The sequence below is a fragment of the Mustela erminea genome, chromosome 9, assembly GCF_009829155.1.
Source record: "Mustela erminea isolate mMusErm1 chromosome 9, mMusErm1.Pri, whole genome shotgun sequence".
NCBI classification, from domain to species: Eukaryota; Metazoa; Chordata; class Mammalia; order Carnivora; family Mustelidae; genus Mustela; species Mustela erminea.
The window spans coordinates 106,024,765-106,047,027 of record NC_045622.1 but is presented as its reverse complement, the minus strand read 5'-3'; the positions used below and the strand labels follow the sequence as shown (position 1 = coordinate 106,047,027).

The window sequence follows — 22,263 nt, the reverse complement described above, 5'->3', positions numbered from 1 at the left end:
AGCGCCTTCTGCACCAGTTCAAAAGCAGGAGATTCAAAAGTCAGGTGGAGCTTTCACACCCTGAGTCACAAGGACCAGGGAATCGAGAAGAAAGGAGAAAATGGTCATCCTCTCATTCCTGCCCTACCCACAACAGTCCTGGAAAACATGGTTCCTGATCTCATAGTTCTTGGGTCAATTCAGAAAAGCAACTCATCATCCCCCGAGATGCTCAAAGAAAAATCTGGGTTCTCATCATCACCAGGCACTGAGGTGGTGTGAAATTAGTTCTTCCTGTGCCATGCTCCTGAGCTTTTCGCCCACTATAAATAACTCCAGTTTCTGATGCAGACCACATGATCTCGCCACCTCTGGACAAAATCCCCAACACTCAGTGTGCCTCTGTTCACCCATCCAAGAGAGAGAAGGATGAGGCCAACCTAACCAGAAGCAACCATGTAGCCAGAGATGCTGTGTGTCCGAGGCAAGGAGAAAACTCAGCAAAAGGAGGAGGGCTTGCTTTCCGGCTCCAGTCCCTACTTCAGGAAGCCAGACAAGGCTTCCTCAGCAGTGTGTTCCCCCCCTAGGGTTTCCTCTCTGGGTGCTTAACAAAATCCAGTAACGTTAACCTTTCTCCTTACCCTCTCATCCTGAAAAAGTTGTCTCTTTAGTCATCACTACACCTGTTAAAGACACAAATTAAGACTCGTATGTCCAAAAACTGGATAGAGAGGTGTCTGATTTACAAATCAATATGGACACACTCCCTCAAGGCTGGCTATCCGTAAAAAATGCCTATTTCAAAATTTTTCTGCCTTTTTATTTCACGAATAATTGAGACATGCCCATGCATAAAGCACTCCAAAAGACTCTGGGGGAGGAAGGGATACAGAAAAAGATAAAAACAGCCCAGACTTCAAAAGAGCTGATTATCTAGCAGGAGAGATAAATAAGCACAAATCACGCAGCCCAATGTGGGACCAAATCCGAACTAGAGTTAACAGTCCACTTATTCCTCCCAATTTACGTCTATGGCTTTTGTTCTTTTTCAGAAGAACCATGGGTGAAGAGATCTGAAAGTCGCAGGTCCCGCTTTCAGCTAGGACCACAGAGTTCTGCCAGGATCTGTATAAACCCGGGCCTTCAGCGAATGGGAATGCCTGCCCACTGAGTCAACAGTGCTGAGTCGTGGATGACAGCCCGAGAGGAAGCCAATCCAGGGAGAACCACTGAAGAGTCAAGCACTGAGCCTTCCTGGTCTCCCCCCCATCTGGAAACTAGGGACAGGCCTAACAGACAAGCAAAGTTGGGAAAGAGCTTAAACACAAAGTCAGAACAGGTACTCAGGTCACGGAAATGAAGTCAGAGTAAACTAAGAGAACAAAACTTCTTGGGGAAGTTTGCAAGGGATTCTTAAAGCTCGGCATCTGGAACCCTGACCACAGTGCTGACCCTGCAGAGGGAGCCACATTTATATATTTTTCCTTTTATGTCCCAACTGTTGGTCGTCAAGCCCCATCTCCCCCTTTAACTCCCACTCAATCAGTGCCAGAGCTCAGTGCACACTGATCCCAGTTTTTAAACAGGACCCTTACCTATCGGGCTACCAGCAGTGGCAGAGCTGGCAGTACCAGAGTGGCAGAGCTCTTCTGGAAGGTAGTAGGGAGGAACAAATACTCATTTCTGAAAGTACCTGGAAAGAAATAAAATTCCCTAGACAAACGGAGAAAATTCTATGCCATTAAAGAAGAAAGAAAGAAAGAAAGAAAGAAAAAGAAAGATGGGGCGCCTGGGTAGCTCAGTGGGTTAAAGCCACTGCCTTCGGCTCAGGTCATGATCCCAGGGTCCTGAGATCAAGCCCCGCATTGGGCTCTCTGCTTAGCAGGGAGCCTGCTTCCTCCTCTCTCTCTCTGCCTGCTTCTCTGCCTATTTGTGATCTCTGTCAAATAAATAAATAAATAAAATCTTAAAAAGAAAAAAAAGTCATTTCAGGACCTGGGGATAAAGATCAAGGCCCACGTTCTCTTCCATTGTGGAGGAAAACAATTCTGAAGCCAGTTCTAACTTTAAGGTAAAAACTAAAAAATTAAGGTAAATGGGAAAAGCTGGTAAGAGGCTTGGTCCAAATCACCTCAAAAGAAAATCACTTCCTGAAATTTAAAAAAAAAAAAAAAAAAAAAAAAAGTGAGGGGGAATAGGAATTGGGTTTGTTGTTTAAAACCTTTCCTATAGAGTAGGTAGCAGATTAGCTACACAAGACCCTTCTGGAACGGTTTACTGGGAAAAGGGTTATAATGCGGGCATCCTGGAGGCAAAGCCAGGTGCTCAGCACCTACACTCGTATTACTGAGAAAATCCTCACGCCACGGTCAGGACTACGGGGCGCCGCCGGGGTCTGACATGTGTCACTGGGGTGGGTTAAGAGCACAGGTCTGGCAGCTTGCCCTGGCGGCTGTTTCACAAGCAGTTTCTGTGGTTTCAAGAAAGGCAGGGTGTTTGCTTTTAAACACTATCTTAAAAATACACTTCAGAATAGAGTTCAGCCATTCCAAGATAGGAGGGAACGAACAGCAAACCAAATAAAGGAATCTGGTTCTACCAGACAGAGAGGGAGCACACAGAGCGGCAGGGAGGGGAAAGACACATTCTCGGCGCACACCAGGACGGCAGGGGAGCCGACGCAGTGCATACCGCCAAGCTAGGAAAGGAGGACACTGAAGTGGCGCTCAAGACAGGAGATTCACCCCCTACTCGGCTCTTCAGCCCTCCAAAATAAACTTACCTGGCTCAAATCTATTTGTTTATTTAGAAACGAAATAAAGCAAAACCACCCCAACAGTTCCGCATCAATGCAAAGGACTGTGGTCTAATCAATTAGCAGCCACACCTCTCCGCCAGCGCAACGTGGTAATTAAGGTAGAGATTCTGCTCCCTGGGAATACAAGTATAGAAGGGCCGAGCCCCTATGGGCCTAACCCATTACGACAGCCTTTTTATTAGTAAGAAAACACTGCCATGCACTCTCCAAGGACGCGGTGGCCTGCGTCACTAAAAGACACCTGCGTGCGAACAGCGGCTACCTCCGCTAGCAGATAAAAGTGAACTGGAGGTGGGTGTGGGGAGGGGTGACCCCTCTCCAGGGGGCCCACAGGCTGTGCTTCTCCAGGTAACCTACCTGGAGCTTGGTTTCACCCGGTAACAAAAAGGCGGGTTCTACAGTAATTTAGAAATGGCACATAACCATGATCTTGGAAAAGCGAAATCGGGTTTGAACGCCAAGTACGACTCTTCCTCTGCAAGGGCAACGAGAGGGGCACAGGTGGGTAAATGAGGCTTGAAATAAGGGCAGCAGCTTACTGCTTCACTCTCGCTCCATGCTGGCATCTTACAACAGCCTTACAATTTTAGAACTTTGCTAATAAAACTCCAAATGCCGAACGGGATCAAGAAAAGGGCACTATTGCGCAGGTAAGACAAGCAAGTAAATCCAATCATAAACTCCTAAACTCAAGTTAATTAAAATTCCATAGAGGGGCACAGAACAATGAGTCTAAGACACAACAGCAGAGGTCTGGGAGAGCCATAAGCATGGCTGTGGGGGGCTGGCTTCGGGAGAGAGCGGGGAACCAAAAGAAAGACTGAACAAAAGCAAACAGGAAGTAGTGGCACATAAAACAAGCAACGGGAGAGAGAGGCCCAGCAGGACGGCCAGAGCTCAGCTCCCAGGACTGAACTGGCAAGAACCAAATGCACACAGCGGCCTGGCACTACCAGCTGCGGTGCTCAGCGCCCTTGGCAGTCACGGCCAAAAGCAAGCAGCTCTGGGCCTCTGTGTCAGTGGCACGTAGAGGGTTGTAAAGGGAGAACGTTATTTTTGTGATAAAACATACAGTTAAGATCCACGCACAAAAGCTTTTTTTTTCCTTTTTGGGGGGAAGGGAGGTGTGGGGGAATACCTACAGAAAGAGTTCTAGAGGGGCGCCTGGGTGGCTCAGTGGGTTAGGCCGCTGCCTTCGGCTCAGGTCATGGTCTCGGGGTCCTGGGATCGAGTCCCGCGTCGGGCTCTCTGCTCAGCGGGGAGCCTGCTTCCCTCTCTCTCTCTCTGCCTGCCTCTCTGCCTACTTGTGATCTCTGTCTGTCAAATAAACAAATAAAATCTTTAAAAAAAAAAAAAAAAAAAAAAAAGAGTTCTAGAATCCCAGCAATTCCCGGGCACTACAGGGTAAGACAGTCAAATCTAGGAATCTAAGCGGTCCCATGCTATGAGGTACTTACTGCTGGTTACCAATTTTAGGTCTCAGGACTCTGGCTTTTTTGAAATGGTCCTTAAAAATCCAGAAGATGAGAAGACACAGAGAGGACAATCAGAAGCCAGGATTAAATAACAAAGTTTTTTTAAAAAGTTTTCCGTAGCTCTTATACGAGCGGTCAAGACCACAAAGGTAAGCCCAGAGAGCGGCATCTCACCCTTGGGCCACAAAGAACAGAAACAATCTGGGGCCGAGGAGGCCATGACCACTCAGAAGCCAACCTGGGAGACAGGTTTTACTCCCCACAGACTAGAAGCAAATCCTAAGGGATCTACCTACCTCCTACTGCGTGGATACAACTGAAGCAGAACCAAAGGGTTCACCACAGTCAAGAAAGTTTTGCTCTGACACCGACACACACTGGACCGCTCAGGTTTGTAACCTTAAGCAAGCTACTCAACATTTCTGGACCTCTCGTTTCCTCATCTGTAAAACAGGAGGACCTACCATCTCACAAAGATCAAATGAGTTAATCATCGTAAGACAGCTAAACAAGTGTCTGGGATCCCTATTGGTTAAGTGTTCAATCCGTATTGGCTATTATGATGTCTATAGCTAAAGCCAGTGGCCTCAGCGCAAACTATGCCCTGTGAGCGAGGATGGGCAGGGGTAGTCAACCCTTCAAGCCCTCAACCGGTTGGTCCCTTCTAGAGCTCCCTAACCACGTGGAAAAGTAATGTACTAGAGGGCCATCCAGGAGGCACTGTTACGGAGTCTGGCTTAGCTAACAGAATGAACAAATCTCCTTTGATAGCAAAAGTCTATCTTCCGTACCGACCAGTGGCCGAAGAGAGAGAGAAAAGCACATCAAATTCAATTCTGGAATTGAAATGAAAGCCACATGTGAATCTGAAAAGAAGTAAGCTTTGTGTAAAAAGCAGAGGATTATGGGACTGCTGAGTGATGGGAAATGGATCTATAATTCTGCAAGTCCATATACAGACTCAAATTGATATAAGTTGAGCACTTGATTAAACACTGTTTTTTAATGACCCGATGAGAAGGGATTCTGAGCAAATGGGATGAATTTTAAAAGATCTGCCTCAAGCTGGTACAAGTGACAATTAGAGGAGACCTCAAGGTCTACTCCTAGCTGCCCCAAGGGAAGCCTTCCAAAGTCAGGGGGGTCATGGGAATTGGAGAATGAGTACGAGCCAAAGAACAAGGCAGAGAATGCTAAAATACTTCCGAAACTTTGTTATCTACCGCTATTTTACCTGTCCCTTAAAGACTCATCAAGCAAAGATAGTTCACACCCTGTTACCAAATCTGCTTACCTCTTACAGTAGAAAATAAAGTGTTTCTCCATCAAGTGTGGGATTTGGCGGGCATGTTTCATTCAGAAACAGGGCCACCAAAGAGTTAAGCATGGAAGAAATAGGAACAAAGACTGTGGGCTCCGCAGCGGCCGGGGGGAACAGACTGCTGGTGCTAGGGCCGTAGTGAGCGACTGCAGCCCACTGGCCTTCAGCTATTATGGGCACCAAGGTTCTTCAAGGATAGAAGCTAAGCAAGCTTTGCAGTTTTCAAATTTGGAATTGACCAATAGCCAACGCAGAAGCTTAAAAAAAAATCTGTCATGATGAAATCCAAGTAAGCCAAATGATCCTTTTAACGGGGAAAAAAAAAGGCCAATGCTCCGTATTAGAAGGAGGAAAAGAGCCAACTTTGGTCAAAGTCCCTCGGGTCACTAAGAACCAGCTTCCTCAGCTAGAATGACTGCAAACCCAGGCAGCGAGGACCTTCCAGCAGCCCAGCCAGCACTCAGGGAATTGCAAAACAAAGGCTCCGTGTGAGGTCATATCAAGTAGCCAACCAATGGAGGACAGGGACATCAACCCCATGCTTGTCTACAAAAGATATTCTCACACTTCTAGAAACCCTTTACACTCTCTTTACACTCTTAATTACCAAGGACCTCAAAGAGCTTTTGTTTATGTGGGTTATAACGACTGTATTATAATTAAAACTGAGAAAATGCTACACTATTAATTCATTTAAAATATTACTAAGCTCACTACAACTACATGTCCCAATAATTAGATTTTCTAACATCAACTCAAGACATGTCATCAGAGTAAAACCCGTGTTCACATTTTTTTTTAAAGATTTATGTATTTATTTGAGAGCGAGCACGCACCCAAGGGTGTGGGGGGGAGGGGCAGAGGGAGGAGGAGAGAATCTCAAGGAGGCTCCCTGCTGAGTAGGTGGGGCTCAATCTCCTGAGGTCAGGAACCGAGCCAAACCAGGACTGAAGCGACTGAGCCACCCAGGCACCTCCTGAGTTAACTTTTTAAAGTGGAATTAAAGAGCACCGGGGAGGCTCAGTGGGTTAAAGCCTCTGCCTTCGGCTCAGGTCATGATCTCAGGGTCCTAGGATCATGCCCCACATTGGGCTCTCTGCTCGGCGGGGAGCCTGCCTCCCCCTCTCTCTGCCTGCCTCTTTTCCTACTTGTGATTTCTGTCTGTTAATAAATAAATTAAAATCTTAAAAAAAAAAAAAAAAAAGGAATTAAAGCTACAACATGGGGCGCCTGGGTGGCTCAGTGGGTTAAAGCCTCTGCCTTCGGCTCGGGTCATGATCCCAGGGTCCTGGGATCCAGCCCTGCATCAGGCTCTCTGCTCAGCAGGGAGCCTGCTTCCTCCATCTCTCTCTGCCTGCCTCTCGGCCTACTTGTGATCTCCATCTATCAAATAAATAGAATCTTAAAAAAAAAAAAAAAAAAAAGCTACAACATGCATGAACCTTGAAAGCATTATGTTAAGTGTAAGGAGCCAGACTCAAAAAGACAAATACTGTAGGATTCCACTTACATGAGGTCCCTAGAGTAGTCAAATTCATAGAGAGTAAAACAGAGGTTGCGAGAGGCTAGGGGAGGGGGAGATGAGAGTTCTTGTTTAATTGATAAGGAATTTGTTTGAGATGACAAAAAATTTCTCGAAATGATAAAGACAGTTACATAACACTGTGGATGCACTTAATGCTACTCGACTTAAAAATGATTAAAATGTGAATTTTTTTTTTAAGATTTTATTTATTTATTTGACAGAGATTACAAGCAGGCAGAGAGAGAGGAGAAAGCAGGCTCCCCGCGGAGCAGAGAGCCCGATGTGGGGCTCCATCCCAGGACCCTGGGATCATGACCCGAGCCGAAGGCAGAGGCTTTAAACCACTGAGCCACCCAGGCACCCCTAAAAATGATTAAAATGTGAATTTTATGTGTGTCTCACCACAACGAAAAAATGGAATTAGAACATAAGGCCCCGAGAAAATTTCAGGTTACCATAATTGGGGAACATTCTATAAACTAACCAGTATTTTTCAAAATGGTCAATGTCATAAAAGACCTGGCAAGACTAAGAAATGGTCACAGATCTGAGTGGACTACGGAGACATAACAATCAAAACGCAATGTGGGATCCTGAAGTGGGTCCTAGGACAGAAAAAGCACATCAGTGGAAAAACTGATGAAATCTGAACAAGTTCTGCACTGTGGTTAATAGTATTACACCAAGGTTAATTCTTAGTTTTGGTTAATAGTATTACACCAAGTTATTAATTCTTAGTTTTGATACACGTTCTGTGGTTATCTAAGATGTTAACACAAGGGGACGCAGAGTGAAGAATGTATAGGAACTCTCTTAAATTTAGAAAAGTTTTGCAACTTTTCTAAATTTAAGATTATCTCAAAATTTAAAAATAAAAATTACCTGTTTAAAAAACCTCACACGGCCAATGCTCTGTATCTGAAGAAGAAAAAGAGCTAACTTTGGTCAAAGTCCTGGATCAGGTCGCTGAGAACCAGTTTCCTCCGCCAGAGTGACAGCAAACCAAGCTGGCAAGTGCCTCTTTGAGGCACAGCCAGGACTAAACAGGGGCTAGGAATTGCAAAATGTTTTTTTATGAAATTACCAAGACACTGACCAACCAAAGCCAGGGAGAATTAATCCAAATTTTGTCTACATCTGTGCTTCTTATACTTTTTGGTTTCAGAAATTCTTTGCAACTATTAAAAATAACGGGAGTCCCCCAAAAGTTTTTGTTTATATGCACTATATCTATTAATAGTTACTATATAAGAAATAAAAAAGACTTAACTATGTATCCATCCATTTAAAAGAACATAATAGACCACTGCATGTAAACATGAGTTACTTTAAAATATATATATATTTATTTATTTGAGAGAGAGAGAGAGAGAGAGCGCGCGTGTGAGTGCACATGCACAGAAAGAGAGGGAGAGAAAGAATTTCAAGCCGACTCTGCACTGAGCGTGGAGCCCAATGTGGGGTTTGATCTCACAACCCTGAGATCATGACCTGAGCTGAAACCAAAAGTCAGAAGCTTAACCGACTGAGGCACCCAGGCGCCCCTTAAGTTACTTATTTTAATGAAAAACAAGGCAAAACAAAACAAAACAAAAACAAGAGAAAAAAAAATCCAAAAAAACCTGTATTTGCCAAATCACAATTTCACACATGCCAAAGGAAGTCCTCCCCATGAACTTATCTCATAATTCAATCAAAACACAATACCAGACAAAAACTCGAAAAACTCCACACTAAAAAACTAGGGGGAAAAATGAGGAAAACTTAAAAGAATAAAGAGAAAGGGAAAATGGGGAAAAGAAAAAACTTTAAGGAAAAAGAGGGAGGGGGAATAAACCAAAAAGCCACAGATAAAACAACGAAAAACCTTAAGGGGCCAATGCTGTCCGTATTATAAGGAGGAAGTAAGTTAGCTTGGGTCAAAGTCTCTGGGGCCCAGACAGGACAATATAGCAGCAGGAACTGTAAACAAGGGCTCCTCATGAAGTCATCGCAAGTAATCAACCCAAGACAGACAATCAGCTCAAATTTTGTCTACAAACAAAGGTTTTTTTCACGTTTTGATCTCCAGAACTCTCTATACTCTTTAATAAATTACTGAGGACTGCAGAAATATTTTGTTTATGGGGGTTACAGCTATCAATAGCTACCCTGTTAGAAACTGAAATGGTGGGACGCCTGGGTGGCTCAGTTGGTTGGACGACTGCCTTCGGCTCAGGTCACGATCCTGGATTCCCGGGATCGAGTCCCGCATCGGGCTCCCAGCTCCATGGGGAGTCTGCTTCTCCCTCTGACCTCCTCGCTCGTGCTCTCTCTCACTGTCTCTCTCTCTCAAATAAATAAATAAAATCTTCAAAAAAAATTAAAAAAAAAAAAAAAAAAAAAAAAAAAAGAAACTGAAATGGTAACTTAAAAAATATTTTCATTAATTCACTCAAAACACTAAGCCCACTAGATGTTTATATGGAAAACCTACATTTTTGTGTGAAAAAACTGTGTTTTCTAAACAAAATTAAATTCATGGCAAAGATTGCATTGTTTCATGTTGTTGTACATTCTTTAATGTCTGGCTTAATGGACGAGAGCCGACTTCTTATATCTGCTTCTGTATTCGATGTGCTTCGATCTGTTGTTCTGGTTTTAAGATATAAAGAGACGCTCCTTTCATACAGACCTGTAGTTGGAAAATGATGTTTAACAGCCTTTCAAAGGCTGAGAATTTATCTTCTTCGACACTAGACCAAAACTCAAAAGCAGTAGTTTGTAAAAGCTAGTTGCGATGTGCAATCTGAAAATTTATCAATGAATTTTTTGTGTCCTTTTATGTTAAAATCCACTGGTTATCTTGTACTTTGTGAGGGGCTGTTTTACCTACTGACAATCTGGGAAATATTCCTTTGTTGAATTATAAAGAATTTCCAAATACTGACATTTCATACAGTATCAAAAAATCATATTCCATTCATTTTACCACTGATCTCATCAAAAAGCTCTTTGACAAACACAAGTTTTTGAAAAGTCTCATTTTCGCCTGAAAGCTTGGATGTTATCACTGGCAATGGTGACAGACTCACTCCGTTCAACGTCAAGAAAATGTCCAGTAAACACTCGAGTATGAATAACCAGAGTTTATCCGCCAGTTGTTCTTTCAAGTAAAAACGATGACCCATGCAGCTGGTTCAGCTCCAACACACTAGTGCATTTTCTCAGGACAGTCACTGTACCACGCTATCCAGCAGCGAGGCTCCAAGGACACTTGGCATTTCATCACTCAAAATATTAATATCACTCAAAATATTAAAGAGACTTTTATTAGAGGATTGAGATTTAATAAAAATTAATAATTTTTAGTGCTTCATCTAAGACATTCTTTTTTTTTTTTTTAAAGATTTTATTTATTTATTTGACAGAGAGAGATCACAAGTAGGCAGAGAGGCAGACAGAGAGAGAGGAGGAAGCAGGCTCCCCGCTGAGCAGAGAGCCCGATGTGGGACTTGATCCCAGGACCCTGAGATCATGACCTGAGCCGAAGGCAGCGGCTTAACCCACTGAGCCACCCAGGCGCCCCCATCTAAGACATTCTTAAGTAAAATGGCTTTTTTTTTTTTTTTTTTTAATAAAAACGACAAGCACAGAGCAGGAAAGAAGTCCCCGACTACCACCACTAGTAGAATCCGGTGCCACTCACTGCCTTGATTCACGCTATGATGCCAGCATTTTTCTCTGTCACTGCTTCTGCACCAATAGTGCAAATGGAAACAAAGTTGTTCCAGCATGAACCATGAAAGTTAAGAGCGTTACTGAGCCCCTTGTATCTTTATTACTACTTGCGTTAGCTGCTGAGCATTCACAGAAAACAAAATTCTCTGAGGCGTAGTTGGTGCGGACACAGGTTGAGCCATGTCTGTAAGTCTGTACATTGGTAAGGCAAAAGAACAATTCTGCAAACAAGATATGAACTCAGTCTTCGTATTTGTAGCTAGATCTTTAATTCGACGAGTCAGAGTAACACATGAAGTGCTCCTGCCCTGGATTTTTACTGATTTTTCAGCCAGTGGGCAGTCAGCAATGCCCGCTGCTCAAGACTTTATTAGTCTCTCGGCTACTGGGCAGGCTTTTCCAGCCAAAGCGATGTCAAAAACTTATCCGGTAAGAAAAATGATTTTTTCCATTTCTAGGCTGGAAAGCTGGAGCAAATTCTGGCTTTTAAAGAGCTCATGGTGTGTATGCTTAAAATACTCAAATTCCTTTTTCTTTAAGCTTTGAATGATTGGTCTTGACAAGATGTTGCAACTTAACCAGCACTGTAATACTACACAGACGTGTTCTGTTGCATAAGACCTGATAAAGTACATTGTTAACAACTATACTGCTGAGAAGACAGCTTTCCTTATAGTATCATCTCCTTTAATAACTTTTCATTTCTTATTTACAATCCTGCCTAGGTTCTTCAGATTCCTCCCGTTCACTTGTTGATATGTCCTGATGTGTCCGTTTCAGTAAAGAGAGACCGCAAATCTTCTAATCTCCCTTTTTAAAAGCCAACAATCCATTCTTAAATATAAGAGAAATAGGATAAATTTTCCTGTTTTAGAATAGAGTGCGAAAATAAGTTGTAAGTGAAATTTTAAATACTCTACCCTTTCCCCCAAAGCTTTTACAAGTAAGTTTTGCAAGTTGTACTTACTTGTTTCCTCGAAGGTGCCAGGAAAATGCTGGCATTTCAAAATAATGATTTATAGGACAATAATGAGGTTTACAGGGATTACAGCAGGCACAACTGAAGACAGCTGCTAAGAGTATAGGAGAAGTACTGAGAACAAACTGAATTCATCCTTGCAAACTTTCATATTTATACCTTAAAGGACTACCTTAAACATTCCAGAAAACACAAGAATACAGAAGCACACATTTCATTAATCAGAGTGATGATGTCAGCACACATCACTCAGCCTCTGGAAAACTCCACTGTACACCAACAGAATGAGAGTGAAAAAAGGCAAATACTGCATTAATGTTGGGATGAAACTCATTTTGATTTCACGTACCACCAAACAGGTCTTAGGGAGCCCCAGGGTCCTCAAATCACACTTCAGGGACCACATTCAATATTGCATTACCAGAATTAACAACTCTCTCCTTGGATCTCTTTCAGGACAGGGTCCAGTGTTGTAGCATTCCGGGCAGGCCACGGGAAAACAGCCGAGAACTAACTTAGACCCTGTCACCAGGGAAACCGGGATGCCGCCCCTAATAAGTTGTCAGATTGCCAAGCCCGGCTTTACTAAAGAAGGTGGCTCCAGAGACATAAAAAGAAAATGTTTTCTAAAGCAGCAAATCCCTAACTTTATAGAAATCAGACGAATAGGAGAAAGGACTGGGTGGTTCTGGGATTCTATACATGAAGGAGCTCTCAGACTATCAGAATCCCTGTCCTGAGCCAGGCCACAAAAGAGGCACAGAAACAGGTCAGGCAGAGTGGGCCATGGAGATGAAAACCCGAGATGGACAGTGATAATGAAGCAACAGAGTTCAAAGAAACCAAACAGAAAAAAAAAAAAAAAAAAAAAGGAAGTGAGAGAAGTCAGCAGAGGGGTCAAAAGGAAGAGGAAAATACAGTGAAAGAAATATTCCCTGATGAGCTCTGAGGCGACACTGTTACCTTTCTCCTTGGCAGTTGCAATGTGAGAAAAGGAAGCAACTTACTTGCTGTACTGGCCAGGCATTCAGGCTCTAGAAGCTCGAGAGATAAAGATAAACAAGGAACGGACTGAGACCAAAATCTCAGCCCAAGATTCAAAGTCCGCAAACTCCTAGGAGCAGCCGCTGAGCAATGGCCGAGACCCTTCCAGGCCTCACGAAGGGGAGGCTCTCTTCTCACTTCAGAGAAGCCAGCAGAGATAACAAGGACCTGCCCCTGAAGGCCCCCTTGCTAGTGAAAAAGGAACCTAAAATCATTAGCTGCTAAGTTCCCATGTGGTCTTTAAGAGAAACAGGGAGCTTTCTCCTGTTGCCAAAGGGTAAATACTGCACTTGAAGAAAGGAACGTGAAAGAAATCCCCTGGGCTCGCTCAGCGGGCCTCTTGTAACACCGGATCCCAACACTCAGAAAAACCCATGCTCTGGTGACTTTGGACTTGGCCTTCTAGGCCCTGATGAGGCTGCATATACACCACCACCACCACCACCACCACTCACAACACCGAAATATGGGCAAGCAGAAGGTAATGTTTTGGGGTGTTTCTTTTTCTTTTTAAAATTGATAAAATCACCCAATACTGATATCCTGTAAACAAAAGTAAAATCCATTTTTTAAAGTGATCTCAATAGTATCTAAACCTCTCCAACAGCATTTCTATTCAGATAGGGGGTTGGCTCAAAAACAAAAACAAGGGGCGCCTGGGTGGCTCAATGGGTTAAGCCTCTGCCTTAGGCTCAGGTCATGATCTCAGGGTCCTGGGATCCAGCCCCGCATCAGGCTCTCTGATCAGTGGGGAGCCTGTTTCCCCACCCCCCGCCCCTGCCTGCCTCTCTGAGTACTTTGTGATCTCTCTCTCTGTGTCAAATAAATAAATAAAATCTTAAACACACACACAAAACACCCACAAAAATCAAAACAAAAAAGACCAAAAAAAACCTAAAATAAGCAATTTTTTTTTTAAAGATTTTACTCATTTGAGAGACAGAGCTGGAGAACACAAGCAGGGGGAGAGGCAGAGAGAGAGAGAGAAGCAGGCTCCCCACTGACCAAGAAGCCTGATGGTGGCGGACCCCAGGACCCTGGGATCATGACCTGAACCAAAAGCAGATGCTCAACTGAGCCACCCAGGCGCCCAAAATAAACAAATTAAAAAAAAAAAAATGCTGGAAACAGCACCTAAGGGACCCTAATGACTAAAAGAAACCAAGATTCTTTTAATCAATTCAGAGAAATTCCAACATACATTGACCCGGAGCTGTTGGTGCTCAGAAAAACCCACTGAGTTGCTTCACTAAATGGTGAGGACAGTGATTACGATGTCCTGCCAGCCATTATTCCAAGTGCCTTATATTCAGTACCCCTTTTAATGCCCCCAGTAACTATACCTACAAGATAGCATTACCCCATTTTTACAGATGAGCAAACATGCCTGGAGCAATTAAGTAAGCCCGAGGTCAGAGTAGAGACTGACCAAGACTCCAGTCCAGGGTATGGAATCTGGAGAACCTGCTGTAATCACAACACACCACTTACTGGAAGTCTCCAAGTGCTGGGATCTCTTTGCAACTCTGCCATAAGCTCAACTCAATTAGAATGCTACTGCTAGACCAAGCAGGCCTAAGGGGCCCCACTTCCTGTGACTAGAGAACCAGTAATTCAAACTCTTGTGGGCAAAAACAAAGCAACAAGCCACAAGTGCATCCAACACCACATGCAAAGACACTCAGATGATGGCCATCTGTGGTGGGGAGGCGGGAGATGACGGGGGGTAGGGGAAGGCCAGCAGACCCTCGGATCTGAAGACAGTGGAGGGTGATACCCTCCATACGGGTATCAGTAACCAAAACAAAACCTTCACCGAAATGGTGCTCAGGAGGAGCAATGAGTACATAATTGTAGTATCGACAGGAGCAGCCCGCCCCCAAGGACAAGGGCAAGAGCAAGGGCAAGGGCAGGAATGATGTTTGCAGGTGGTTTCACTCATTAATCAGCGAACTTTCGGACGTGGGAGTTTTCCGTTTAGTGGGGGACTGGGAAAACAATCCTGCTAGATTAGTAGCGCTGATGGGCATAGGTGCCTTAGAATCCCGTCTTTTCCCGGAGAAAGACTTCCCTTTCGCTGTTCAGGAAGTGCCAGCACACGGTGACTGATGACTCCCACCTTTCCTACAGGTACAGACCGGCAACAGACTCACTGTCCCCATGGCTGAAGTACCTGCTGAACTGCCAAAGACCAAAAAGTTTTCTTTCTCCTTTTTCTTCCCCAACAGGCCTGGACAGATAGTCCCACCGCATCAAGCCGAAAGGTGGGGGAGTGAGGGGGGGTGTCTTTATGATCTTTGTGATCTGCTGGATTTAGCCAGCAGATCACAACAGCCAGGAATCCGTTCCCATCCCAAGCCACAGACCCAGTGTCTTCTCCCGGGCCAGGCTGGAGGGCCTTCTGCCAAGCCGTGACTAGCGGCGGCGGCGGCAGGCGGGGGCAAGAACAGAAATCGTATCTTAGAGTGTCCGGTGAAAGGTGTGTAAGACAAAGTTGCCCTGAGCATCCCTGGGTGTAGAGAGAGCCTGGTCCTGCAGAGACGCCCGGCTCAGAGACCATTCAGTATTGGGAGAGGATGGGGATGTTTACAGATCTCATCTAAACTCCTATCTCAATGAGCAGAGCCCCAGAGGAGGCAGACCTTTCTATTGCCAACTTCCCAAAGAGCACACAAGAAAATAGGCCGAGGCTGCTCAAAACCAGCTTGACTGGTTCTACAGAGAAGCCTCAGGTGTGCTCCGCCTTCCTTATGTTAAAAAGAAAAAGGTGGCTTGGAGCCAATCATTGAACACACCCCTCCTTTTCTCCTCTCTCCCTCCCCCCCCCCATCTGCTGTCCCTCTGGACTCAAGCAGCCACCAATATCAGTGTCTACCTTGCCCTCGCCTATCAAACCTGTGCCTACCCGGCTTCATAAGCCTAACATTAACCGTCTGAGGAGCAAAAGGAAATGCATTTGTTTCTGGCGCTTCTGCCCTCATTTTCTACTGGTAAATGTAGGGATACATGGAAGTAGGGAGAAAGAGTGCCTAGGGACCAAGAAACTTCAAACCCTCTAGCCAAAGCAGACAGACAGGTGAAAGGATTATTTCTAGCCCCTAAAGCCCCGAGCAGGGTTAGTGGGCAAGAGAAAGAACTGGGATCCCTCTTTCTTTCTTTCTTTTTTTAAAAAGATTTTATTTATTTGAGAGAGAGATCACAAGTAGGCAGAGAAGCAGGCAGAGAGAGTGGGGGAGGCAGGCTCCCTGCTGAGCAGAGAGCCCGATGCGGAACTCGATCCCGGGACCCTGAAATCATGACCCAAGCCGAAGGTAGGCACTTAACCCACTGAGCCACCCAGGCGCCCCTGGGATCCTTCTTTCAGTGGAGGATCAGTGGAAACCAAGAGGCCAGGTTCTCTCCTGGTATGGTAGAATCAGATGCACCGACAGCCCAAAAGACAGCAATGGCACTTAGCGGCGGCCAACACCAAAAGGGCTGTGGTGGGATGGTGACATTCTGCTCCAAGAGCTAGAGCTTTCAGAGTTAACGTCGGGAGAGATGGCCTCTTCCCATGCCAGAAGTGGAAATGGGTGGTTTCCTCCCCCACAAAGTTTGTAAAGGCTTACTCTTCCCTCTGCTGAGACAGAAGGGGGAAATGCACAGATAACACTGCAGTGACTCACTCGTGTTTGATGAAGGCTGCGAGAAAGCCTGGAGAATCCAAGCGAGAAGTGCAAAAAGGTACAAATGCTGGCATCTCCATCAAGAGAAGGAAACCCAGCCACCTATCTGGTTTGTCACTTTGCTGAACTTCCGCTGGAGGAGGAAGCCTAGGTTTCAAGCTCCACCCACCCTTTCCCCATCACTCTCGGTTTTTGCTTTGCTAGGCAAGTGGCAAACCTGGCAGCACCACCGGCTCTGACAGAATCAAACCCTTTCTCCATCTCCTCTCCCGGAAGCGGCCCAGGAGCCAGTCTGCAGCTTAACCAGGCGGCGGGGGGCTGCGGCGGGACCCGCTTACTGCAGGAAAGCCTCATCAGGCAGTCTTGGGGAAGGAAGGACAACCACCCTCCTTGCCCTTTCCATCTGCTGAGGTTACTTCATCCCGATCCATTAATAGGCTTCAAAGTGCTGCTGGGGGGAGGTGGGGTGGCGGAGAGTCCATTTAGCAGAGTTATCATGGGGCCAAAGGTGGCGCCCAGCCCCCACCCTGCTTGTCGATAATGGGCCACAAAGTCTGAGGCTTGGCTGCACTCTAGGCATAAAATATTCATTCCAGCCGACATAATACATATGTAGGAAAGTCAGGGAAGCTCCTGGGAGAAGAGAAAGGCCAGCCAGGTGGCTAAGTGCGCAATGGGAAAGAGTTCATGGAGGAATGGGTTAGTCCTGGTCAAATGCCCACTGAGAACTGGGTTGTTCTGTCCAAAGGGGAAAGTGTATAGTCGGAGGTTTTTGCCTTCCCAGAGCTCTAACCATGCAAACCTCTCAGGCATATTCTCAATTTTTTCCTATCTCACCGGCATCAGTTAAGACACTGACAGTGAAAAGAATCTTAGGCCCAATCTCTGGTCACCATCTGAAAGACGCAGTCATTCCCTGTGCAAACTTGATGTTAATCTAAAGCAGGCCAAGTTTCAATGACTCTCTTGCATCCATCTGTTTAGCTACTTCTCAAAGTCCACAGATTAGAGAAATTATTACAATTCACTCGGTGGTTACCTTTACTGGGTTCAAAGATAATGGTTTGGTGAGCAACTCCGCGAGCTCCCGGCTCCTACAGCCCTTCTCTTACACGGCCTCATTCTAATTTCTAGGGCCATGCAGGAAGTGAGAATGTCATCCACCCACACCCCTGACCAGAAGGCAGCACCACTAAGGAGCCCTTGGCCAGAGTCAGAGGGCAGAAGTCAGAGTCTGCCCCCAGAGCACAGCGCCGCACAGCCCCCAGGACACGTCAGGGAAATGAGAGCCAACCCAGCTCTCTGCTAGAGTCGACGCTAAAACCAAATTATTCGATGCAGTGTTCAGCCAGAATCAACACTGGCATCCAAGGGATGTGTGTCTAGAGCGGCTCAGTTGTTCGTTACAGGATTCTCTGAGTTAGGTTTGCTCGCTTCAGCCAGACTTCCACACTCCTCTTCCTAGAACCACCCAAAAGAATCAACACCACCGCTCGCTCCCCAGCAGAATGACAGCGACCCACTCCCTTGCCCACTGCGGCCGAAGCAGGGCTGGTACTGAAAGGCTCCTGCTTTCTGTCAGAAGGCCTCCCTCCTGGTTCCTGAGGCCCAGGGGTGGGGCAGGTCTGAAGCCAGTAGGCCCTCTACCAGGTGTAGCTACGGGAAGCTCTGGCCAGCAGCAGAACTCTGGAAGCTGGACCCCCTCCACACTGGCCCATTACTGCTGCCCCGGCTGGAAGACAAACAGTCATCTTGCTGATTGCTTTCACCACCGCCAAGCCTCCGGGCCAGCAGAGCCATTTGGAAAAGTGGACAGAAGGCTCCGCTCGCAGACTGAGAATCAAAACTACCAGCCCCAGGTCACAACCCTCCTTCTGCAAATGAAAGAAGAGTTTATGGCTGAGAGAAAGCACATCTGCAACCAGGTGTCACAGAACCATCTCGGGACTACGGGGCTTGACTTTCTTTTATCTCCCACTTTCCCTGCGAGAAGCAAACAGGCACTCTCCCTGCAACACAAGGTTTATTTTTATGCTTCCACATTTTGTGTGTGTGTGTGTGTGATGTGTGTTTAATTCAGATGTGATCAAAGAGCTCCTGGAAACAGCTTCTCATCAGCCACATGTTTTAATAAAGAAAGGGGGAGAGGAAGAGCAACAAGGGGTGGGAGCTTAAAGACAACCAGGAGAGTTTGTTTACCTACTTCCTGGTGAAACCAGTGTAAGTAATTTAAACCTAAATACAGCGATAGAGCATCTTTGTGGGGAAGCAATCAGCCCAACCAAATTCCTCGCTTTTTATTTTACAACATTATGGCTTACTGCAACGACTGAACTTCCGGGACCAGAATCGCAACCGGACCAGAGGCTTTCTTGCTTTCTACCTTGTGGCACCATCTACTCTAAAGGAGGCCAATGCTTCTGGCATCCCTGGCCTCGTGACCAGGAGGGCTGCTACTGGTCTTTTTCCTTGTTTTGTGAAAAATACAGGCATCTGCCTGGGGTAGGTGTATCCAAGCTTTTCCAAAGGCTGTGCTTTTGCTGGGACGAGACTAAACGTCAAGTAGACAGCATCATCGGCCACCTTGAGAACGCCAGGAGAAGCGGTGAAGCGGCTGGGGGCACTTTAGTCCATAAAGTGCAAACGGGATGAGTAATTCGTAAATTTGGAACAGGATGACAAAGTATGCAGCCACTGCTCCAGACTCCGTTATCAAAGAGCAGCTTGCATTCCCAAATGGTTCACCCGATTCCTGCTCTCACAAAATCAATGGGTGTGCACCGACTTCCTACTACGCGCTCAGCAGTCTGCGAGCCACGCAGGGAAGAGAGGAAATCAATGCACACATCATAAGAAAAAGACCACGGCGAGAATACATTTACATTTAGTAAACAGCACAAAGAAACCACATTGAGGCGGTCCGTGCTCTACTTTGCTGAACACAATACCCCCCACAGCCTCGGCCAGCGAGCAGGCACGGCGCCGCCACTCCCCACATGCCTGAGGGTGTCAGTCAGTCACTTGGCCTCCTCCTACCCGCTCGTAATCAACAGTCTGGGAAAGTTCTCCGGTTTAGCAGGGTTTACCTGCTAAGACAAAGGTGGTGATAGGAAAAGGAATGGAACAGGCCACCTCAGCAGGGCCTAGAAAAAGCGGTTCCCAGCAAGGAGACTAGCAGCTGGCAAACGAGGGCGAGGCTGGGAGATACAGACCACACTCCGGTTTCCAAAGACCTCAGTCCCATGCACAGCCAGTGGCAAAACCCAGTGATGAAACAGAAATCCACCGGGCCCCCTCTCAACTCGTTTCACCCCCAGAAGCAATGAGTCCATCAGCAACAAAAGGGTCAACCGGTGCAGAGAAAAACTCCCACAACTCCCCCTGAGTTCCTGACTGCCCAGGTGACAGAGCGAGGGCGGGGGACACGAGAGAAAAACGCAGGAAAACGCAACAAGGACAGATTTTCCAGGGAAGGCTGTGAACACGCAAGAGAATAGAACAACATTCTACCGAGCTACGAAGAAAGAGCGCAACAAGAGGAAAACATAAAGGATGTCGTAAGGGAGAGGATGCAGAAAGGCAGCTGCGGCCCCGGGGGAGAAGAGCTCCTTTTTCAAGTCAAGTTTTTCTGGGCCTAGTAAAGTTCTCCACCGACCAGGGTGAGGAGGAGGCAGGGGACTCTCCCCAGGGCAGTTAGCAGTCAGCAAGGGACGGGGTGAAAGCAAGGGGAGGGGTGGAAAGTGGATGCCTCTGAGCTCACAGGTGAGGTGACACAGAAAACGCTAAAGCTTGGGTGACAGATGATAGCAGTGATTGCCAGGTGGGGGCCGGCGGGGGGTGGGGGCGGAGGGGGGCAGTGTAGCTCAAGAAACTAGTATACTGAGTGCCTGCCCCGGGAGTTACAAACACAAGCCAATCGGGAAAGACGGGACGGGGGCATGTGTGGGGCCAAGAACTATGATGTGGAAAAGGCAAGAGACTAATCCGGAGATGAAAGGCAACGCTGGGTAAAAGGTAGAGCAAGGAAGACCGGGTGAGGGTAGAGAGACCGGAAGGCATCGAGCAAGGAGGAAGAAACTGAAAAGTGACAGAACCAGGAGTGAAGACACAGGAAGGCATCATGGTTTGTGTGGCAGTGTGAGAAGGCAGAAGGGCAAGGATGGTGAGGGAGCGTGGCCAGGGAAAGGACTCAGCAACAGGTTGTACTGACAGAGTGGGGCTGGGAGAATGTTCTCCCTCGGCAGGGAGCGTCCAGGGAGCAGGTCGGTAAAGCGCTCCGGGAGAAAACAGGAAACGCGGAGACTGAAAGCAAACCTGGGGGAACAGAACCCGAGGGATCCAGGCTCTGAAGGGAACCCTCTGGACTGGAACCCCAAAGACAACCTGTGGGAAAACTATGCGCATGACAGCAGTCTGGGAAACACGGAAGCAACAAATGCCAGCGCGAGGCACCAGGGAGCTCCTGGAGAAAAGAAGGGAAAGTGATGAGCAAAGAGTAGGCGAACCATTTGGAAAGGTGATGAGGGTGGAGCTGGTGGGTTGCAAGCATGAGGGAGAGCACAATTCGGAGAAGGAAGGGGGGGAAGGCTGGGGGAACTGGAAGAGGACAGGGATCGAGAACACTCCGGGTCAGGGACCCTGAGGGAGATAAGCAGGGACTGGGAGAACCGGTGCGGGAGGCGGAGAAGCAACACTAGAGAGATGGAGGAAGGGGTGGACGACGATCTGGGGCAAATCGCGGGGTGCTCTTCGAGGAGCGGGAGGGTGGCGGCTTTAAGCGTGGGTGGAGGAAGACCAGAAAGGCCCCTGAGAGAAAAAGGGAAGAGGAGGGAAAGCTAGGGAGGTAACACGGAAGAGCGCAGGAAGGCGGTGAGGGGAGAGGGGGGTCAGCAGAAAAGACAAGTGTGCAGCTTGGAGTCAGGACGAGGTGGGTCCCAGGACAGGACTCCGAGGGGGATGTGCGAGGCCGAGAGCCAGATGACAGGGCAGCCGAGGCTTGCAGGGTGGCAGCAGGGACACGAGGAGAGCAGAGGAGGGAGGAGGCTCTGCAAGGTGCAGGGGCCCAGCCAGAGAATTCGGGGAGCCCTCGGGGCTCCTTACCTGCTCCGTGTCCCTCTCGTTCAGCGTGGGTAGGGGGGTCCGGGCGCTGGACATGGCGCCGGTATCTCAGGGGAGGGAACCGAGAAGCTTGGAGGAAGGGAGGGAAGGGAAGGCGCGGAGCCCGGCCGGGCGGGGCTTCTCACAGCAGGGGCACCCGCCGCATGGGCCCCGGCCGGGGGTGCGGGGAGGCCGGGCAGCCGCTCACGCCAGCCCGGGGATGCGCCGCTCGGGCTAGGCCGCGCCGGCTCCGAGCGGCTCCGGACCGCACCCCCCCGACCCCCGGCTGGGCTGTGCCGCCTTTCGGCCGGGCCGCGCCGCTCCGCCTACTCTCTGCCGCCGCAGCCGGCCGCCTGCCTCGCTCCTCCCCTGCCCTCAGCGGCACTGCTCCGCGCCCGGCACACAGGCAGCCGCCGCCGGACCTGCTGCTCCCAACATGGCCGCCACCACCGCCGGCCCTCGGCTCTTTCCGCCGGCAGCAGCCGGAAACATCCGAAGCGGCGAGGAACGGGAGGGGGGCGCGCCTCCTCCTCTCGGCCGCGGGCTACGGGTGAATTCCGGAAACACCCGAAGAAGGTAACCCCCGGGGACGCGCGCACCGCCTCGATTCCGAAACCCAAGCTTCGGCTCTGTTTACGGA

The 22,263-nt window shown here is 47.6% G+C and overlaps 1 protein-coding gene across 6 annotated transcripts in view; it reads right to left on the bottom strand.

The window, feature by feature from the left end:
- The window catches only part of MARK2 (microtubule affinity regulating kinase 2), a 58,282-nt gene extending 36,019 nt beyond the window's left edge, over window positions 1-22,263 (bottom strand). For 3 of the 6 annotated variants that reach the window (XM_032357144.1, XM_032357146.1, XM_032357148.1), the window contains exon 1: window positions 21,627-22,261. In XM_032357144.1, coding sequence (XP_032213035.1) covers window positions 21,627-21,680 — 54 coding nt within the window. In that variant the 5' untranslated portion in view covers window positions 21,681-22,261. Of the gene's footprint in view, window positions 1-21,626 lie in introns of all 6 variants that reach the window. The other 3 variants (XM_032357142.1, XM_032357143.1, XM_032357149.1) reach the window with 2 other exon arrangements.